General features: G+C 35.2%; 3 protein-coding genes across 5 annotated transcripts; 1 reads left to right on the top strand and 2 right to left on the bottom strand.

The window, feature by feature from the left end:
* Window positions 1-26: 26 nt before the first annotated feature.
* Window positions 27-7,864, bottom strand: LOC111286344 (protein IQ-DOMAIN 5-like). Of its 3 annotated transcripts, none has more exons than XR_016342748.1 (8): window positions 7,450-7,839; window positions 6,949-7,057; window positions 6,018-6,139; window positions 4,949-5,191; window positions 3,624-3,851; window positions 2,276-2,389; window positions 641-1,339; window positions 27-476 (listed from the first exon to the last, which is right to left on the bottom strand). XR_016342748.1 is itself a non-coding variant. In XM_022876253.2 (8 exons), exons 3-8 carry the CDS (start codon window positions 6,099-6,101, stop codon window positions 325-327), a joined length of 1,311 nt encoding a protein of 436 aa, XP_022731988.1. In that variant the 5' UTR covers window positions 6,102-6,139; window positions 6,949-7,057; window positions 7,450-7,864; the 3' UTR covers window positions 27-324. The 3 variants fall into 3 exon arrangements, 2 of the variants coding, with proteins under 2 accessions (XP_022731988.1, XP_022731989.1); XM_022876253.2 differs by having other exon boundaries at window positions 850-1,339; window positions 7,450-7,864; XM_022876254.2 differs by having other exon boundaries at window positions 850-1,339; window positions 6,949-7,071; window positions 7,450-7,841.
* A 651-nt stretch (window positions 7,865-8,515) lies between these two features.
* On the top strand, window positions 8,516-10,970 carry LOC111286345 (dnaJ protein homolog). Its single transcript, XM_022876255.2, has 6 exons — window positions 8,516-8,798; window positions 8,931-9,096; window positions 9,459-9,597; window positions 9,678-9,954; window positions 10,051-10,249; window positions 10,365-10,970. Exons 1-6 carry the CDS (start codon window positions 8,649-8,651, stop codon window positions 10,682-10,684), a joined length of 1,251 nt encoding a protein of 416 aa, XP_022731990.1. The 5' UTR covers window positions 8,516-8,648; the 3' UTR covers window positions 10,685-10,970.
* A 161-nt stretch (window positions 10,971-11,131) lies between these two features.
* On the bottom strand, window positions 11,132-15,002 carry LOC111286346 (putative receptor-like protein kinase At1g49730). Its single transcript, XM_022876256.2, has 7 exons — window positions 14,797-15,002; window positions 12,666-12,921; window positions 12,296-12,348; window positions 12,156-12,223; window positions 11,890-11,979; window positions 11,690-11,759; window positions 11,132-11,606 (listed from the first exon to the last, which is right to left on the bottom strand). Exons 1-7 carry the CDS (start codon window positions 14,858-14,860, stop codon window positions 11,302-11,304), a joined length of 906 nt encoding a protein of 301 aa, XP_022731991.1. The 5' UTR covers window positions 14,861-15,002; the 3' UTR covers window positions 11,132-11,301.
* Between the last annotated feature and the right edge of the window lie 1,480 nt (window positions 15,003-16,482).

Consider the following 16,482-nt stretch of genomic DNA (forward strand, 5'->3'; position numbering starts at 1 on the left):
GAATCTACGGCTAAAGATTGAAAAGATTTCCAGCAACATCTGTAGATTTTTTTAGAAGTAAATAAATACAATGTGATCACATAATTGACGACCTTAATCACAGCTGATTACATCAACACATAAAATCTACTCATCTTATTCCCGTGACAAGCCAAACCAATCTCCTCAACTTTGCCATGGAGCACGGCCAAACCACTCCTCGGTTCTATGACAGGAAAATAAACAATATCATTATATCTCGCGCTGTAATTCAATATATACATACTAAAACAACAGGGCCTGGGAGGATGGCAGCCCAAACAGGATTGTCTTCACAATACTTCCTCACATATCAACAGCCTGTGCTACAGCTTTTACAGGATTTGAGTCTCCTCGTCCATTAAACTTGGACCTATCCTTTATTGGCTTGTGAGAGCCAGGGGTCACTTTTGCAGCAGTTCTGCTAGGCTTGGTTGCTTGAGACCCAATACCTCCCCCTGCTCAAATCAAACCATTGAAACAAAAAATTAGAAAAACGCATAATATATGCCAGAGGTACCCTATCATTGTGCATTGGGAACCTGCCAGCCTAAAATTAGCAATATAGATAGAAGAGTGAAGAACAGAGATGTCCAATGAGCTTCAGGGAATGTTATGTCACCTTACTACATAATCTCTTTTGACAACAACCAGCTTAAACCGGAAGAGGTAATGTTAATGTACAAGAATCAGATGCTTGAAAATCAATGTGTATTCATAGGCGACAAACTACTATGTCCCAACTGCCAATCCACTATGTTCTCGGGGAGAAGGGTTAACATCAAGGTGAAAATACCTATATACTTTTGGACCAACAGAGAGAACGCTTACCACTGTTAGGCAGAGACAATCGCTTCTTTGCCTGTTTATCTGATTGTATGGATCTCTCTTTAGGATTGCTGTGAGATCTTGAACTGATAAGAGGTCTTGAGCCAGCTTCTTCAACCAAATCTTCAAGAATCGATTTGGGTTTTGGCTTGGAAGACAATGCATTCACTACTTCTAGCACACTTGCTGACTTACCAGGTGGTGAATCACTTCCATTGGTATGCGATGGACCTGTTTTCTGACTTGAAAGGTTAGCATGAAGACTGGATGCAGCTGTTTTCTTGATAGCAGGTTTTATCTGAGAATTAGCACCATTCTTTCCCTCAGCAGGACCATCCTCACGTATCATTACTCCATCTCGAAGATTAATGTCAAGAAAACGATTCTCCCATGGACGTACAGCCATCCATCTTTCCAACCAGTTCCAACCCCAGCTGCTTTTATCTGGTTCAAACCCAGCAGGCACAGACTGCTGTCTTGATCCTGCTTGCCACTGCACGAACATATATTAACTCTTAAACATAAACAACAACTCAAATGGGACCAGTCAATGAAATGGTTCTAAGGCAAGATTACAATCAGATAACCACAGAATCAGGTGATTAGTATGACGACAACAGTTTTGTGGCGAGATTTTGGCATCTAACATCAACCATCACAGGAGGCTGATGCTAATAACAAGGGTTCTGAGTGAGGAGATATTTATCAGGTAACAAAATTTACCAAGAGCAGACAGAACCCTTAACAACAGACAATCAACCCTCCAGAACATTAAGAAAAAAGAACTCCGTAAGACTGCAAGAATGCAATGATGCAAAGTATTAATACAGTTTTACCCATTGTGTGATGGAACCGGAGGACAAGACTAAAAGTGATTATCAAGAAGCAAGGATTAAACAATATTTGATGAACTAAAAATAAAAAATTTAGCATTCATAGATAACAAAATGCATTATTTATTTCAAAATGGAGTTTGAATTGCCATTCACTTTTTTAGCCATTTGCTCATATTGAATCAAACATAATTTTCCTTTTCATTATTTGCTTTTATTTTATGACAATTTTTGAGGATGCCAAAAGTAAACAACAAAATAAAAAAATAGCAAAGGCATCAAACAAAGCGAGTCTAAGTATCCACACCTTTTCTCTTTCTCTCTCTCTCTCTCTTTATATTTTATCTTTTTATCAACGAAAACAGTATTTACACTGAGCTTGCTTTTTTTAACCATTCCAGGACCTATACTTAAGTGATAGAGTAAAATTCAAATTAATTGAAATGCAATAATACATTGAAAACTCTCTCTCTCTCTCTCTCTCTCATTCTGAGCAGTGCTTTGGGGGGCAGAACTTTCATTCCATAAATAACATAAACTTCATTGGACTATGAATTTGCCACTCCATAAATTACAATAGTTTTACCATTTCTTACCTGATTAGCCAGAGCATATGCCATGGCTCTCTCACGTTTAGCTGCAGCCTCCTGCCTCTTTAGTAACTTGGCTTGAATTTCTTCAACAGATCCTACACTATCGCACCAGCCTTCCTGCATTTGGTCAGAAGTCATATTAAGCACTCAGCAAACCAACATCTATGCTTCAATTATATGAGAAAAGGAAGGATAAACAGATTAAAATTTCTATGATCATTATTCATTAGTGTAACCAGAAAATGATGTAATTCGGTTAACAAAAAGCTATCAACATACAATTAATACTATCCAGCAAGGATTATCAATTTGTGTGCATACCATGTTTGTAAATATCTATTGGATGGCATAGAAAAGAGAAGTAAACCTAATGGTTGACAGGAGAAAAGTCATAGTAGCAGCAAGCAACATCAGCCACATGCAAAGTATGGTGTGACAGTGAAACTCAACACATGCAGATGCTAAAGCATTGAACCTAAAAACCAATTTTGAATGAATGGCACAAAACCGAACTTATTTGATGTAAGACATAACACCACTCCCAAAAAAGCAGATAAGAACTTAGCTCCACCTACAGATAAAAGGTTCCACCCACATCATCACTCTCAATCAGTTTACCTTAGCATCAAAACAACCAAGTAGTCTGAGTATAATAAAATCACTACTAAAAGGATCCTCATATTTTGCATACAATGAGGAAACAATGATTTTTGCTACACCCATATTGGGAGTATTACCCAAAAAAGAAAGTGTTAGGAGGGATCTCCAGGCTACAGTTTATCCATCATATATATCTTATTCCACCAAGAATTCTTCAAACATCCGCATCCTCTGTAAGACTCTCAATCAAGAAACCTTAGCACCCTCCAAACAGAATTTTCTACTTAGGTGATACATTCTACATTTCCAGATTTGAATTCCACACATATCTGAACCCATACACCACACTTATGATGGTACAACAGAGAGTTGCATCATCACCAACCACATTCTAAAGTCTCAACTAAGTAACCAAATCTAGCACCCCTGCTTTGAAATTTTATCAGCACTCTTGAGATATTTTAAATGTTGCAGATCATTTCTGTAATCAATTACATTCCAAAGAAGATTTAACTCGCACAAGAGAAGTAATTCACCAGCTTTACATGATGGAAGAATATGATACCACATTGCAATCCTACTATTTCAATCTTAACAAAAACCAACCAAGTGTATGCACGAGTACAGATATGCGTAACAATCATGCCTGATTGCATGCATGAACTCAACTCTATTTCATGTGTGTGTGAGAACTCGCACGCATGCACGTTTGTGTCAATTTATATGAATTGTAGAATCCAAAATTTCTCACCTCTATTTCTTTAACACGAGCTTCATTTGCAAGTTGTTGCTGAAATTTCTGTTGTGCAGTTTGACCTTCTAATTCCAGTCGAACACGCCTTGCTCTTACACGAGCTTGAACTCTCACCAAAGCTTGCATGCAGCGAAGAGTTATTGCAGCTTGTTTTCTTACAGCATGACCCCTGACAAGGGCCTGCAATCTTACCAGTCCTTTTAACGCTCGCAGTGCTCTTCTCGCCTGATTTTTAAATAAAATATATTTCAATTCCATGTGTCAGAGAATTATGCAGTTACGTTACTTATTAAGGGGTCATTTGGTATTGTTGTGTGTTTTATGGTTTATGTTTTTGAAAATTTTGTTTTGTTTTATTTTCGTTTTATTTTCAATTTATTGAATTTGTAAAAATGTTTGGATAGAATGTTTTTGTTGTAGAAATGTGAAAACAAAAACATGTAAGAGAAGTGGTTAAAACTTTGACATCTTCAAAGGAAGAGGTTCAATTCTGGCCAGAAGCAAAATTGTTAAACTGTAGCAGTACTGTAGCTGAGCAGATGAACAGTGCCATGTGGTAACAGTACTGAAATTGTTTCCAAAATTTTGAAGACACCATTTTTCTGTTTTCAATAATTTTCAAAACTTTCCAAAATTTTATTTTTAGTTTTAAAAAACAGAAAACAGAAACAAACTATCAAGAACATTTTTGTTTCTAATTTTCAAAGACAGTGAAAACAAAAACAGAAAATGGAAACATTACCAAACAACCCCTAAATAATAGTTCAGATGCATGACAAATCATTAAAAACTGGGTCTCTCTTGTTATGAATAAACTTGTATTCTGTGCAGTTCGAAGGTAGACTGTGTCTTCAGTTGATGATTTGATCAAAACATGAAGACATATGACATGAAATAAGTCAGACTAAGCATCAGTGCATAGCACCTTATACGTATAAGCATAGAGAAAACATATATAGACAAACATAGACAAATACAAGATGCATTAAATACACATGTAAATATGAGTGGTAGTTAACATGCATGCATTTTTAGATCCTCAGAAAAGCTACTCCCTCCAACCCATTTTTTTCCCCTTATTTCTTCTCAAGAAGTCCTGGATTATCCTTTTTCCAAAATAATATCTTCAACTTTTCAATACATTCTTTTCACTTATTCCTAGAAGCAGGTTTAATCTTGTTCAAGATAAAGAAGGTTAAATCGAAACCACGTCTATTTCCTCAAACTTTATACAAGTCAAACCATCCCAAACAACTTGAGAAAAAAGAATATTTCAAATTCTCATTTGACAAGGACAAAAGATGAAAAAGTGGAATCAGTACCAGGAATCCTCGGAAAGCTGTTTGTACCCTAGTGGCAGCCCATTCTTCCCTTGCATGTTCATTAAGAGGTGCATCATGCACTTCAAGTGCATCTAAGGGAGAGCCAGCAGTACCTGCAGTTGCATGAGTAGTAGCATCTTCGGCTGGTGAAGCAGCATTCTGATCCAAGTCTTCTTGAAGTTTACTAGTGTCAAACTCAACAGATTGCTTTCTTTGGTGACGAAATCTGCTAGCAGCTACCCTCTGTCACAACCAAGGACCAAAATGTTGAACTAAAAAATTCATAAATGAAATTCTACTTTGGAAATCAATCACGTTTGAGCTTGCTAACATATTAATGTTCCCAAATAAAAAATAAAAGATTAAATGAAACATAAAGGATATTCTAAAATACACAAGTTTGGAGGACTTCACCATGGAAATAAACAGATTTGTTTTCATTGCTATGAAATTGCAAATAGAAACATTTTACTATGCAACGCCCAGGGTAATTTTTTCTCATCTGTTGCTAAACTTTTTTTGCAGTGGATCTTTGATATTGAAATTATACAAGAAAAGTAAAAAAGAACCTACATTTTAATCACTATCAATAAACCTACACTGCTTTATAATAAGGTTTGAAGGAAAAAATCCAGCTATGAGCCAGCTATCAACTCACATTTGCTTTCTACATGCTAGCAAGCTACAATAAGACTGGTTATATGAAAATAAGCATCATCAAGTGCACAATTTATTCTGATAATGACATATAGCATCATCAACTAGTATGGATGAAGAGAGTAGAAATCATATCTTGATTTGGCTAAAAAGGATAGCTATTGCATGTAAGTTACTACATAATACTCTTTCTCCTACGTACCATATTAGTCAACAACTCAACTAAGCCCTAAGTCCAGGAAAAAGGGATTATTCCACAACATGAACATGTTACTTAAAGTGCACATGATAAGAAGACACTTTGTGACAATTGGTAATACTTTAGCATTTTGAAGAGGCACACAAATAACCCAAATCTAAACCTCCGAAAGGGAAAAAGTAAAAAAAAAAAAATAGCAATATTCATACTGACATTTTCTTCTTTATCTGAAGATTGTGACTTTTCTGATTTCTTCAAGCCAACCAGTGCTTTGATCCATTTTCCTGAGACACCCATGCCACCAACAATGATAACTCAACTTGATACAGGCAGACCTGCAAGAGAAAATGCTTGCTAAATCAATCTTAAAGTTACACTCATTGATATCATGCTTCTCAAACTCTATCGAAAAAGAAAACATAAAAGAATGCTAAGCAAGAGGACAAACAATTGTGTGATAATACTTCCTACCTATCAATCCAATAAGAAAGTATCTAGCTGATATTATACACATCCAAGAATCAATGTAATAAGTGCTGATCTATGTAAAAAAATAAATAACGAATACATTTCGCGATATGACCAGTACAATCTATAATAGTAGCCAAAATGGATATTACTTTTAAGGGAACTCCATTATTAACACAAAAGAAAGCATATCATTGAACTAAATTAGGCCACAAAAGAAAAGTAATAATCCTTTCATAAGCTATTAAAGGTGAAATTATTCACACATTGAACACCATTTCTGTCAAAAATAATGAGTTCTCACTTCTAAAGTAAATGTTGACGCCACAATATACAATCTCTAAATATTGAAGAAACCACATTATCAATAATAAACAAATTATTGAATACATAAATCACAAAAGCAGCAATAACAACATGGCAAGCCCAGTGTGTCAGGGTGCAAGGCACACTCGAATTTTGACTCATAAGATAGTAAAATCCCAAAATGTATTTGCCTCAATTTTGTACTGCCCAAAACATGGCATGGCCAAATTCCATGTTAGTCAACTTAAAACCTAAAGACAATTTGATATGGGAAAAAATGGGTCTCAGATTCTTAAATGAAAACTAAAACAGGGGGGAAATACTACCATTTTCAGCTCATTAATAATATCCAAAGACATCAATAACCAACCTTTCGATCTTGGGTTCGAAATCAAGGACCTCGGCTACACGGTGCACTTTGTTAATGTCAAGGGAAGCAACCATAAATTCTCCATCAACCCTCTCATTTGTCACACTTCCTGCAAATCATCACCTAATCAATAAGATAGCAACCAAAAAATTAAAAAAAAAATAAATTTACCACGTAAAAGTAAAAAAAAAAAAAACCTTAAAAAAGGAAAAAACTGGAATTTATTTCCATTTTTCATTTATGAATCAATCATTAATTCCTCCCATTTAATCAACTGTCCACATTAAAGTCTACTGATTTCAAACTGCAACAATTACTGCCAAATTAAGCCTCATTAACTACAGATCTTGCAAAATCACGAAAGAAATTTCATAATTATTTAAAAATAAAACCGAAAATTCACCATCTAAAACAAGTAAGAATAACAGAGATCAAGAGCTCAGTTGAACCAACGTTAGATTAAAAAAAAAAAAAAAGAAAAAAGTTGAAAAGAAATAGTACCTTTTTCAACCGTTCGATTGATGATGATCTATCAATCAATCAGTCAGCATAGTCAAACCTCAGTCAAACTTCTTTTTTCTCCCTCTCTCTCTAACAAAAAATTGGATTATCAGTTCTTCACTCTACTTCAGACCTCTTCCACTTTCTCTCTCTAGACTTTTGTCCATCTAATTTTTTCTCTCTCTAGAATTTGTGAGGACCGGAATCGGCTATAGTTCGCCGAGGAGGGGAACTGGGAACTGGGTTAAACTGCAAAGGAGCGGTGTCGTTTATGATTTTAGTTTACTCGTTGTCAAGCTCGCGAACGAAGAGAGGTAATCACGGCACGCGTGTCCCCTTTCACCGGATCCATTACCATTTTTCAAATGCCTTTTTGTGATCACAGCTTACGTGAGCGTCAACGGTTTTTCACTTCATTTATAATTTTTTAGGGAATTAATTTTATATTTTTTTCTAAAAAAAGTAAACATTGATCTATTTGTAAAAAAAAAAGGACAATTTCTTTTTTTTTTATTTATATTATAAAATTTAATCTACTTATTAGTGATGGTTAGCATGATATTATCGGTGACATATTTATTTATTAATAATAGTAATTTTTAAATTGATTTGAATTTTTAAATTTCATACATGAATTATGAAAAATGAGATAACAAGTTATGTCATTATGGTATTAAATAGTATTTATTAAAATGAATAAATTGATTTATAATTAAATAAATATATAATAATAATTTTTGGTAGTTGAGGATATTCTTATTCAACATATGGGATTTAAAGAGACTAATTTTAGAAGTTAAGTTCCAAAAAAATAGAAAACAAGAAAGTGACGTGGAATAGGGGCATCAACGTGGAAATCGCCTCGCAGTTGAAGCGAAAGAACCCTCTAGAATTCCAAGAATTTCGTTGTATTTTTTATTTTTATTTCTTATTTCTTTGCAAAGCTAAAAGGGGGAAAAAGTAGACAATTCTAGAGCCTTCTGTATTTTCTCAGGATTCCAAAATCTAAATCGTCCATTCAACGATCTCTCCTATAAATCGTACCCTACCCAGCATTCCCCTTCCCAAAGCTACTTCATTTATTCTTTTCTTCTCTTCTCATGCCCTGTCTAGAGCTCTCAGGTTGCCCTTTGTTACATTATCTTCACAAACAAAGAAAAGCAGTTTTGTAGATTAAAAATTAAGAAAAAAAATCAAAGATGTTTGGAAGAGCACCGAAGAAGAGTGATAACACCAGGTACTATGAGATTCTGGGTGTTTCCAAGAACGCTTCCCAGGATGATTTGAAGAAAGCTTATAAAAAAGCCGCCATTAAAAACCATCCTGACAAAGGCGGTGATCCTGAAAAGGTATAATATTTACTTTTAATTTTTTGTTGAAGATTTCATCTGGGTTTTTTTTTTTTTTTTTTAATGATGGGTGTAATGATTTTATTACTAATTTTGCTTTTTTGGGGGTTTTTTGTTTTGTTTGTTTGTTAGTTTAAAGAGTTGGCTCAAGCCTATGAGGTACTGAGTGATCCTGAGAAACGTGAGATATATGATCAGTATGGTGAGGATGCGCTCAAGGAAGGAATGGGTGGTGGTGCTGGGGCTCACGACCCTTTTGACATCTTCTCGTCCTTCTTTGGTGGAGGCGCTTTTGGAGGTAACAGATTTAGTTTAACAGATAGTTATTTTAATTATTACTTTTATTCGAATTCTGACATGTTGTCATGTTTTTGAAGATGTAAGTTTTATTTGATTTGAAGGATCCTGGTTTGAGAATATGTTAAGAAATTTGATATCATGATTATTTTGTTTAATGTTGTTGGGTTGATTTTTAGAGCATTATCACTTTCATTCTAAATTTGACATGTGATCGTGTTTTTTCAATACATCAGCTTGTTTGATGATTTGGTGAAACCTGATGAAACAGAGTTAGGGAATTGATGTTAATTTGCTTGATGTTGTTGGACTAATTTAGGGAAATTAGGATGATTGAATCATGGTGTGATTGTTGATGAATAGGTGGTAGCAGTCGTGGAAGAAGACAGAGACGGGGAGAGGATGTGGTTCATCCTCTGAAGGTGTCTTTAGAGGACCTTTATCTTGGGATCTCAAAGAAGCTTTCTCTATCTCGCAATGTGATATGCTCAAAGTGCAATGGGTAAGTTCATATTCTCATTGATTTCTTGTGTTTGAACTTTTGGTAATATTTGCTTATGTGTAAACTGTTATTTATGACAGCAAAGGCTCGAAATCAGGAGCTTCAATGCAGTGCTCTGGTTGCCAGGGTTCTGGTATGAAGGTTTCAATCAGGCACCTTGGTCCTTCCATGATTCAGCAAATGCAACATCCTTGCAATGAGTGCAAGGGTACTGGTGAGACAATCAATGACAAGGACCGCTGCCCTCAGTGCAAGGGTGAGAAGGTTGTTCAGGAGAAGAAAGTGCTGGAAGTCATTGTAGAGAAGGGTATGCAGAATGGACAAAAGATTACATTTCCAGGTGAAGCTGATGAAGCGGTATGTTTATAATTTAACAGTAATGTATTTTATTGTATGCACTTGGTTTGACATTAACATGTAGCCTAATTGGCTGGTTTTTGGTGTGTTTTGCAGCCTGATACCGTTACTGGGGATATAGTCTTTGTCCTTCAGCAGAAGGACCACCCAAAATTCAAGAGAAAGGGTGAAGACCTGTTTGTGGAACACACATTGTCACTGACTGAGGCTTTGTGTGGCTTTCAATTTGTACTTACCCATCTGGATGGTAGACAACTTTTAATCAAGTCAAACCCTGGGGAGGTTGTGAAGCCTGGTAAGTACCTAGGAATGTTTGCACTCGTATCTTAAGGCCTATGTTTACACTTGTATCTTTAAGGCTTTCTTCTATTGGTTGCTTGCTTTATTAACTTGTGAACTTTTTGTTCCAGATTCCTTCAAAGCAATTAATGATGAGGGGATGCCCTTGTACCAGAGGCCATTCATGAAGGGCAAATTGTACATTCACTTCACCGTTGAATTCCCTGATTCTCTGAGCCCTGATCAGGTGAAGGCACTTGAGGCTATTCTGCCACCAAAACCAACCTCTCAATTGACTGATATGGAGCTAGATGAGTGTGAGGAGACCACGCTACATGATGTGAACATTGAGGAAGAGATGAGGAGGAAGCAGCAGGCAGCACAGGAAGCTTATGATGAAGACGAGGAGACGCATGGTGGTGCCCAGAGGGTGCAATGTGCCCAGCAGTGACGTCGAAGAAAACAAAATTTAAGCTGATTTGAGTAGTATTCATGTACTTAGAACTATGGAAGCTAATCTCCATAGTAGTTATGTAGAACTGTGAGTGTATGGTTGTTGCAAGACGATGTCTTGCATTGGTGGTGGAAGCTAATCTACATGGTACTTATTTAGAATTGGGAGTGTATGGTTGTTGTAAGACATGTCTCTCATTGCTGGTGGGTGAGTGGTGGTGTTCTTGTTTTCCAGATGTTAACAGAAGATATGGAAATCTCTTCATTGCCATTGCCATTATCAATTCATGCTTCATTTTTCCCTTTTTCTCGTGTGTCCTCTAAGGAAACACTGCCTCTAAACTGGCTTTCTCTAAAGCCTAACAGGGTACTTACCGGTCATTTGTTGATTAGTAAAATAGCGTTTGCTTCTTTGGATCCTTAGTGATAACTGTATCAATAAATATGAAAGGAAAATGAACCATTTATTGATCATATTGCTCCTGTGCAATCTAGTGCATCTCTCAACCAGATTGTTCAGGAGAAATGAAAGTCTCGTTAAACTCCATAAAAGAATGAACGTAACTTCCTATAACTATGAAAATTTTGTACAAAAGAAACCTCAGATTACCAACACTAATCACGGGGAATGTTTATCTTTTTCTGGAGATAACGAAATAACTGTGGAACAGGAAATTTTGGGTTATTCTTAGATTTTATACATAATCTTGCTACAAGTAGAAGTTTTTTAAGCTCTCTAGAATCATAATTGTTTCCTAGGTCTGGATCTATCATCATATGAATGGAACTGCTAAGGCCAGATCCTTGCACCCATTGGATTAAATCGGTGCTCCCTTGCTCTGATGACTGGCCAGTTATTAGCTCCAATATCAGCACTCCAAGCTGAAAAATTATGTTGCCACATTCCTGACGCATACATTCTACAAGAGAGAATAGATCTATGAATAAAGGTTACATTGGAGAAGAAAGCAACTCATTTGTAAGGATAGTAGTAACAAGTCACCTTCTGAACATGAGGAATGAGGCATTTTAACACAAGTTCCAATAGAACTATGAAGACCAACATCAGACAGCTGTAATGAAGAATGAATAATTATTATTTCTATACAGTTTTAGAGTGGCATCTAGCTTCTTAAGATGCTGGTATTTTAAACATGGTTTATATCATCCAAATGCTAACATAAAAAGGGAACGAAATTAGACCTTTGCAGTAAAGTTTTCATCTAACATGATATTACTTGAGCTGATAGAGACATGATAAACCGGTGGGTTACTGAAAAGAAGTAAGTATTCCTGCCAACACATAGTCAAAAAATCATATGTTACACTGCAATAGAACCAATGTGCAGAGACCCGATACTAGCCAGTCTTATGAACTAAGAAAACAGGATAACTAGCGGGTGGAACATCAGAAGGGATCACTCAGAAGTGGTTCTAATCCAAAGCAGACAGATGAGTTTGTGACTTACCAATGCTGCTGCTACACCAACGGCTATTTGTAGCCTTGCTTTCCAATTCAAAGGAGTCCTGAGAGGATCTGTCAAGAGCCAGTGTTTAAAACAAAAGAAGATGTTTGCAATTATACACAGATCATGTTTTATAGATTTACCATTAAAATGCTCCTTCAAGCTTCCATTTTCGATATTGTCAAACACTAGTAACCTGCAAAGATACGCCAAAGATTATAGTGAATCTTCAAGCATAAACTATCTTTAACATTAGCTTTATCATAGAAACTCTGCATACGGACATGCACATATTTGAGTAAAGGGATTTTGCAGAGAAAAACTGATGATTTTACACAACTTATTTGACATTGCAACTGCTACGTCATATAATAATTTTCAATATAAAGCTCTTATATGGTCAAATGCATATTTCCATAATCGCAGCTACATTTTCTTCTAAACCAAGTCTACATTTTTATCTAAAAGCAAGCAAATCTGAAAAGGAAATCAAAATGAAAGTCAGATATCAACCTCTTATGCCCTGGGGAAAACCCCCTGAGTGCAAGAAGATGGCGATGATGCAATCGCCCCAAGAATTGCACTTCTTTGTAGAAGCTCTCTGTTCCTTCATCAAAAGCTCTTGTTTCTTTTACCAAAACAACTTCACCACCTTCAAATCTGGCCTTATAAGCAGCCCCATGGGAATTGCTATATACTATCCTGTGAAAGCCATCAGTTGCCTTCTTTACATCTTTGTATGAGAACTTCTTCACAAACAAAATTGGGCCTGAAAATAACAAAAAAAATGAGATAGAGTGTCATCATAATTGATGACGCAACACATCAAAAACAAAGTTAATACTCCAAATAGTAACATTCTTAAACCAAATAGCACTGCCAATTTTAAAAAATGTACCCATTGTATTTGCCATTATCAATATCTTTAATGCGACTCAGGATAGTAAGACATATCTATAAATGAGATAATAAAACGAGTACAAGATGCTTGTCAGGCTATGACTTTACCTCATCCACATGACAGGTTGAACTATAATAATACAATCTTATAGTAGGGATGCTCAGATGTTTAGACTTTACGGGTATTACACTCAATGCTCACCAAGAGGTCCTTTTGTATAAGTTCATAGCTCAATATCTTGTAAAACTAAAGAACTATGAACTTAGGAAAAATTGATGTTAGTAGCAGATAAAATAGTCGTGAATGGAATGGACATATATAAATATGTTTTAACAAATAATAAAAAAAGAAGTTTACTGTTAAAATCAGGAAATATACAATGAAGAATCACAAGAAAAGCAAATCAGGATAAGAAGATGCTCCAATCACAAACGTCTATCACAGCTTAGAAAACCAATATCCAGTGGCCTCAACTGCAATGGATTTGGATAATTTGAATACAAGAAGTCATTTTGTACAGTGATATTGAAATAATGATACTATTCATCATATACTAACAAATTTTTATGATCAAATAGGAAGGTGATTTCATTGCTTCTTGGTATATGTTAGTCTACAAAGGAAAAACTTTGACAAAATGGGCATGCCCACAGTAACGTGGATAAAAGTTTTCTTAGATCTATTCGAATGGCTTACACTTATGACCACAGAACTCATAGAGACCTCACAAGTTATGTAAGTAAACAACGTCAATCTTGCTTGGGTAATAAGATGATGCTCTCGGAAAAAGAAAACGAGAACAAAGTGTAGAGCTGTTTTGTACAGCTGAGAGCACTCTTCTTCCCTTTAAAACTGGAATATGGAAGTCTAATCATTTGTTAGGCCAACAGAGGCAAAGCATAATTGTATCACAAGACAATGTCTGTTACAACTTACAACACATCTTCTAATTCAATTTCCCTCAAGAAGAGGGAAAAGGAAGAACATGAAAAAGGAAAAGGAAAGAGATATGACCCAGATTTCTTCTATCTTAATACAAAAGAAAAAAAGAATACTGCTGCTATTTATCGGGATTGTCTTAATTCTTATGATGTTCCTTCCCTGTCTAATTACACAACAAATGGGACAGCATATGATCAAGATTTATTACATATACTGGTGGACACAATGTTATGCAGACAAACGCATACACACAGGGAAAGACGAAGAGATATATTTATAGTTACATACCAGAAAATTAAAACCCAATTGATTTACCATCCCAAGTATCATTGTTTAATAACCAATACAAACCATTTTTCTGACACTGATCAAGAATATAGATAGCCAAGAATCTTCAGAGCTGACAATAGGATTCTTCAAGATTTCTCTTTTTTTTTTTTTTCCAAAATCAAGCTCATCACAGTCCTTCAAACCACCAAACCAAAAGAAAAAGCTTCTATACATGAACTTATTCACTAAAAATTATTAAACCCATTTTAAACCAGCAAGTTCAAGCTAGAATCCATCGATTTCCATCAAATTTATGACATTTTTCCCTAGGATCATGATTCATGAACAATTACAAAAAAAACCCATTAACCATTAGTAAAATCCAACCTCAAAAAGCTACAACTTTCCCAGAAAACAAAACAAAACAGTTAACAAATTTAATCTAAAAAATAAGTCTTAACAGACAAAGACAAAGAATTGCAGACCAGTCCAACAGTTTTTTTCAGTTAACAGTTAAATAAAAGAGAGTACCAGAACGAGATCGGTGAAGCCAAGCAAGAAGACGAAACCTGAGTTTCCGGATCATAGGATCCATTCCAAAAACAACTCTCTGTTACTTACCGAAACACCAATTTTTTTTTTCTATTCAGTTAACTTGTATGACCCTGCTGCTGCTGCTGCAGCAGTCAAACAGTTATTGCCAATAATTTCCACGTCGTTGTTTTTCTGCAATTTATAACGACTTTGCATTGCAAATGCTTTTACCTTTTTTTTTTGGGCTTGGAAAGTAAGCGAGAGTTATGATGAGTCAAGTGGGTCAAGTGGTCCTTGAATCAGTTAAATGCTTCAGTAAAGTGGCTGTTAAAAACTTTGGGGTGATTTCTAAAAACAGTAAATAAACTGTCAAAGATCGTTTTGTTTGTTTTCTTTTGTTTTGTGTTTTAATTTTGCTTGTAGTGAACAATGATTCGTAGAGTGCATCCAAAATTTGACAGATCATAAAGCTGGTATAGATTTGTTGAATATTTTATTTAAAATAATTAAATAAAACAACTGAATTAAAATTTTAATTTAAACAACAACAACTATTTTAGTTCAATGGTTGCAGTTCTTACTTAACAAAAAAAAAAAGATTGGTTTCATTAATATAGGATTTAAACATGTTTTTTCTTTTGGCATTTGTAAGAATAGTGTAGCCCATGATTTTTAATGGAATTATGGAGCAACATCATACCCCAGCATCAATATCAAATGTTTACTGGTAGCATTGGCTTGCCTTTATCCCAACCACAATCATCTACTTTTAGATATTGTCGCTTGAATCTTATGATATTATTCAATTCAACAAATTAATCAGTCCCTTAAACAGATTAAAAATTTTTTTCCAACTGTGTTGTTTTATAAAAAGACAAAGCTCAATAGGTTGAACAATGTTTTTTGTGGATACCCTTTGGATGCTCGTTTGAAATAAAGCTTGGTGTCGTTAACTTGGCCAAAGAGCAATATAAATTCCAGCAAGTCACTAGTAATTAGCAAAGAAAAAAAATAAGGATAGAAGAAGAAAAAGAAAACAGCAGAAAAAAAAATGCAAAAAAGAGCAGCATTATGAAAACTTTGTGTCTTGGTTCACTCCAGGGGACCGGGCATAGCATTAATTTAGACTTGTTGACTGTGGCTGTGACTTTTGCTTTGGCTGACAACGAAGATATTGACAGTCTTTTTGGTGCAGGGTTCTGTTTCTGTGGATTGTTTGCTTTTTATGTAAATTTTCTCGCGAATTCATCTCAGAAAGACAACATAGTAACGACTGAATGAAGTGAACTGTAGTAAGGTGACACCTTGGCTATACCAATGCCTCAAACAATTACACAATATCCATCACTTTCTTGATACTTGAAAACCTTCTCTCTTTCTCTTTTTAATGTTTTCAGCGTCACTCTTGCTTTCATTTTCTCTGCCTACAATATAAACAAACCTAGGCTTGGCAATCCATGGAGCTATTAGCACAGTTCAAGCTCCTCATTGTGCTTTTTTTTTTTTAAACTATCTTTTTGCCCTTAGTTTATAATCAGGCTGAAAATGTAACATGTTAGAAAAAAAAAAGGAAATATGAAAACACTGCTTCTGCAAAATATGACATTTTGAAGAAAGATTTTAAAATTTTAAGGAAATATTCTAAAGCATGAAAAGTAGAAGAATGGCAATTCATAGTAAATA

This window comes from Durio zibethinus, chromosome 6 (assembly GCF_047325235.1).
Source record: "Durio zibethinus cultivar Kanyao isolate XHJ-2024 chromosome 6, ASM4732523v1, whole genome shotgun sequence".
Classification (NCBI taxonomy): Eukaryota; Viridiplantae; Streptophyta; class Magnoliopsida; order Malvales; family Malvaceae; genus Durio; species Durio zibethinus.

What these genes read in the sequence shown, in the direction of transcription:
- LOC111286344 (XM_022876253.2), bottom strand. Translation starts at nt 6,101, where the DNA reads ATGGGTGTCTCAGGAAAATGGATCAAAGCACTGGTTGGCTTGAAGAAA. An exon ending in CATATGCTCTGGCTAATCAG is followed by an intron (nt 1,340 to 2,275) that starts GTAAGAAATGGT and finishes ATGTTCGTGCAG; the next exon opens with TGGCAAGCAGGATCAAGACA. An exon ending in ATTGTCTCTGCCTAACAGTG is followed by an intron (nt 477 to 849) that starts GTAAGCGTTCTC and finishes TGATTTGAGCAG; the next exon opens with GGGGAGGTATTGGGTCTCAA.
- LOC111286345 (XM_022876255.2), top strand. Translation starts at nt 8,649, where the DNA reads ATGTTTGGAAGAGCACCGAAGAAGAGTGATAACACCAGGTACTATGAG. An exon ending in AAGGCGGTGATCCTGAAAAG is followed by an intron (nt 8,799 to 8,930) that starts GTATAATATTTA and finishes TTTGTTTGTTAG; the next exon opens with TTTAAAGAGTTGGCTCAAGC. An exon ending in ATATGCTCAAAGTGCAATGG is followed by an intron (nt 9,598 to 9,677) that starts GTAAGTTCATAT and finishes TATTTATGACAG; the next exon opens with CAAAGGCTCGAAATCAGGAG.
- LOC111286346 (XM_022876256.2), bottom strand. Translation starts at nt 14,860, where the DNA reads ATGGATCCTATGATCCGGAAACTCAGGTTTCGTCTTCTTGCTTGGCTT. An exon ending in GCTTCACCGATCTCGTTCTG is followed by an intron (nt 12,922 to 14,796) that starts GTACTCTCTTTT and finishes TGTTATTTTCAG; the next exon opens with GCCCAATTTTGTTTGTGAAG. An exon ending in TTTTCCCCAGGGCATAAGAG is followed by an intron (nt 12,349 to 12,665) that starts GTTGATATCTGA and finishes GTATCTTTGCAG; the next exon opens with GTTACTAGTGTTTGACAATA.